At 54.6% G+C, this 4478-nt stretch overlaps 1 protein-coding gene across 1 annotated transcript; it reads right to left on the bottom strand.

The window, feature by feature from the left end:
• Positions 1-949: 949 nt before the first annotated feature.
• LOC308349053 (putative testis-specific Y-encoded-like protein 3) lies at positions 950-1966 on the bottom strand (the record flags this gene model as incomplete). Its single annotated transcript, XM_080813599.1, is given in 3 exon segments — positions 950-1179; positions 1182-1489; positions 1491-1966. Coding segments are annotated over 3 exon segments (1014 nt in total).
• Positions 1967-4478: the final 2512 nt, after the last annotated feature.

The following is a 4478-nucleotide window of genomic DNA, read 5'->3' as shown; positions in this document are numbered from 1 at the left end:
TGCCTTGCCCACTGCCTCAGGCTCTTGACCTCACCAATGCCCAGTAGTCATCTACTGGCTGTGTGACCATTCTACCAGATGCCCAGGAGCCAGCAGCCTGGGATGGCAGGGGCTGTGGTCCTGCGGTCCTGAGGATGGAGTGTCCAAGGCTGGCTGACAGCCAGCACCAAACACATCTGGTTCTCGGGTGATGAGACTCAGTTTGCCGCAGCCAGTATTCTGGATGCATCATGATGAAGCCCAGCATATTGTGGCCTTGAAGTAGCAGGCCTCAGAGGCACTGGTCCTTCTAGCAATAACTTGTAGGTGCCCATGTCAAAAATGAGTTGGAAGGATGCCTGGGTGGCTCAGTGGGTTAAGCCTCTGCCTTTGGCTCAGGTCATGATCTTAGGGTCCTGGGATCGAGTCCCGCATTGGGCTCTCTGCTCGGCAGGGAGCCTGCTTCCCCCTCTCTCTCTGCCCGCCTCTCTACCTACTTGTGATTTCTCTCTGTCAAATAAATAAATAAAATCTTTTAAAAAAATGAGTGGGAAGGGGGTGCCTGGCTGGCTCAGTTGGTAGCATTTGGGACTCTTGGACTCAGAAACATGAGTCCAAGCCCCACGATGGGCATAGAGCTTACTTAAAAAAAAAAAAAAAAAAAAAAAAAAAGAGGGTGGGAAGGAAGGCCACCATCAGAGGTAGACCTGGACCAGGAAGATGATGGTGGTGCCCATCCTTCGCACTGGGTCCTTGGTAGACACTGTGGCATGTAACAGCTATGTGATGCATGAAGGCCACTTGGAAACAGAAGAGCTTGGGCATGGAGGCCACAGCCTTGGAGCAGAGTCCACTGAACGTTCAGAGGGGCCAGAGAGCCTGAAAGCTCAAGCAGAGAGCAGGGTTATGTCATTGGCCTAAACACAGGTAGAAAGGAGTCTTAGGTAGGGGCCAGGTCCTAGCAAGGGACTTAGCCAGACTGGAACCTGTGGAGCCTAGGAGGAGTCTCTGTGGGCCACCTTGCGAGGCTTCTCCTGGGTCTGGGCCGCTTATCGCCCAGCATGTGGTACTGCAGGGGCCGGGGCCACAGGTCCTCTTTAATAATCTGGGCAACCTTGTCAGCCTCTGGGAGGCTGTGCTGCCAGAACCAGGTGAAGACGCTGCGGACCGTGTCCTGGCAAACCAGAACTGATACCACAGTCCTGAGGATCTGCGCTCATACTCTATGAGCACCTTGTTCCAGAAGTAGGGGTTGTTCCAAAAGCGAAACTTGAACTTGCATTGGGTCCTGGCGTGCCTGAGCTCCCTCACCTCCAAACGCATCAGGTAGCAGAGCATGTCTTCATCACCACTCATGATCATGGCTGTCAGCTGCGAGTGGTTCAGAAGGGCGGTGACCCAGGAGCCAGGAATATTCTGGATGACGAAACTCCTACCGGCCAGGTGCAGACGGTGGATGCGCCCAGACCTGCGCTGCAGCCACAGGTAGGCCCTGTCCGCCTGGGCACCTCAGCTCCCACTCGATGGCCTCCGGTGGGTGCACGGCTGGGCCATCCAGGTTTAGGGGCCCTGGGCCCTGCTGCGCCGCCGCTCCCACCTCTAGCTCTTCCTCCCCCGCCCCCACACCCCCAGCTCCCCCAGCCCTCCTCCTCCTCCGCGAGGGGCAGCTTCTCCACCCCTCCACCTCTTCCATGAAGATGGCGCCCTGCCCAGTAGTCACTTCCTCGGCCTTCCCGCCACCTCCCTCCCGCGCCCCCCGCCCCTGGGCTCCGCTGGTCTCTGGGGCCCGGCCCCGGGCCAGGCGGCTGCCCCGCGCCCCGGAGCAGGCGGGGCGGTCCTGGGGTGGGAGGGGGGGCGCCCGCGTGCCGCGGCTTCGCGGGTCCCAGCGGCGAGGTCCGGCAACTGGCGCGTGGCGGCTCCAGGGCCCAGGTCCCCTCAGCTGTGATCTCCTGCGGGAGCCTCTGGCCTGGCGGGGGTCAGCGTGCATCGGCGACACTGCGGGTCCCGCCAGAGGGGCAGCGTGGCGCGAGGTGAAGAGGCGCGGTCTCCCCCTCCTGGCGCGCTCCGCCCCTCGCGCCCCACTTCAGGGTGTGATTCGCAGGGGTGCCCCAGCCTGGCGGAGTGGCAGGGGGCTGCCTGGTAGGGATGCAACCGCGAGCGCCAGACGGAACTGGCCCCAGATTAGGAGGGCGCTGGAGGTGCCAGTGGGGTGAAGTGCAGGGGTGTACCAAGCCAGGAGCAGCTCAGAGCGAGCACTAAGGATCAGGCATAACTCTGGTCACGGACAGATAGAATTTTCCATCACAACCACCACACCGAGTGGTTACTCTCCCCCCAAACCGCCCCCCCCAAAACCGCCCCGCCTGCGGTGGGCAGTGGGCACCGGGCGGAGCCCACATTCGACTGCGGTTTGGGGACAGCTGTAGGAAACTAGCAGCTTTGCATAGGACTAACTACTCAAGTATATGCAGAAGAGGCTAACCAGCCTCAAACAGGGAGCTGCAAATGATGGTAACTGATTGGCACATGGAGGTACTGGAAATATTTATATGGAGAAAGGAAGAAACTTAAGAGTACAAGGATTTGGGGCAAGGGAATGTCTCAAATGCTGTGAACCTGGAGAAAACTGACACCTGTTTGTAGGAACTGTAGCCTCCTGGGCTTACGGACCGCAAGGTGGATGTTTCTACTTGTCCCAGGCCCAGGATTCTTCTTCTTTTTTCTTTTTTTCTTTTTTTTTTGTTTTAAGATTTTGTTTATTTATTTGACAGAGAGAGATCACAAGTAGGCAGAGAGGCAAGCAGAGAGAGAGAGGGAGAAGCAGGTTCCCTGCTGAGCAGAGACCCTGATGCGGGGCTCCATCCCAGGACCCTGAGATCATAATCTGAGCTGAAGGCAGAGGCTTAACCCACTGAGCCACCCAGATGCCCCAACCCTGGCTGCTTGCTCTATACCAGACATTTCACCTATGTGAACTCCAGTCTAAATTGCAGGGAATGTGCTTGGGTGGGATGAGCTGGGATGAGCCTGGATCAACCAGCCATGCAGCCCTGAGCCTGCAAATGCATCTGCACTCCCGTGGTCATGCCTCCCAAACTCAGGGTCTATGCAGGTCAGCACATCTAATGGCCCCTCTTCCTGGAAGTCACTGCCACCTCCTCCAGAGAGCCTTCAGCCTCCTCCTGCCCAATGAATAAGTGCTCTGAGCCCCTGGGCCCACCATGGGGTGTACACTCCCTAGAGTGCAAGGTGCGTTCCCTTGGGGCCCCAGCTAGGGATCTGAAGGCATTGCGGTCGACAGTGAATATTTATGAAGTAAATGCAAGGCCAAAGAGATGAAGGGCCAGCCCAGTGCCTTTGTACACAAAATGCCTGTTACAGACGTTAACACTTGTTACTGTCCCATGGACTCTTGGGCTGGACTCAGAGATGACTTACACTGCGTGGCTCTGGACACTGGCCCCAGACCACAGAAAAGCAAGCTCAATTTTAGCCCTGGGTAGGAGGATCGCAGTACAAGTTACAGGGCCTGGGGTGGTGAGGACTACCTTTGTTAAGAGACTGGCCAAGAAGCAAAGTCAGAAGCCACGTCACTGTCTCAACAGTTTGTCTACACCCAATGGGTAGGCCCAGGTGTAAGCAAGGTCAGGTCCTAGAGCTCTGTCACTTGCCAGCTGTGCACTCTGGGCAGCGGTTGGCATGTCTTTTCTTGGACAACCAGCATTCATTCCCCATCGTTCTAACTGTAGCCCCAATTTCTTTTGAGAAACCATTCACTCCTCCTGTCTCACTCAGCCTTGTCGTCGCCAGCTAGTTTTGGGGAGGGCACAGAGCCCTATCAAAGCCAGTGAGACAGGAGATGCCTAGTGGTGCTTTTGTGAATATAAGAAAGAAATATAATTTCTTTCTCTTCCTGGTCAGCACTATGAGAGTGACAGGGATGGAATCATGGCAGTGTTTTACTCCTACACAAAGGGAGCCACTTTGTAGAGCCTGAGGATGAAGTCATTTCTACAGAAGATAGGGTCGAGAGAGACAGGAATGCTAAAGCCAGCCATGTTTGAGTGGCTGAACCAATTCTAAAAACTGTGCTACACCTGGCATTTTTCGTTATATGAAATTTCATTAAGCCACTTTGATTTTTCTGACCCTTGCGTCCAAGTTTAAGTGATAATGTGATGCCACTTACCTCAAAGACATCCCATTACGATCTTTCATTTCAAAGTACAAAGTCTGTAGGTGCTACTGTGAAGGCCTGTTACCATCTGCCTTACACTTACCATCCCCTTGGGGGCTAGATATGTTTGGAGTTTCTAGTTCCCCAGGCTCTCTCCAGCCCTTTCCCAATCAGACAGGTTCACAACTTCCAAACACATCATTCAGAAGTTTTTAATAAACAACTTCATTATAAAAACTTTTTTTTGAAAATGTAATTCTGTAAAACATTGAAAAATCTACTTTAACAAAGATATGCCCTGTGCATTTTCTAATGGCACTTA

This window comes from Martes martes (assembly GCF_963455335.1).
Source record: "Martes martes genome assembly, chromosome: 9".
Taxonomy (NCBI): domain Eukaryota; kingdom Metazoa; phylum Chordata; class Mammalia; order Carnivora; family Mustelidae; genus Martes; species Martes martes.
This window is presented reverse-complemented; position numbering and strand designations above follow the sequence as displayed.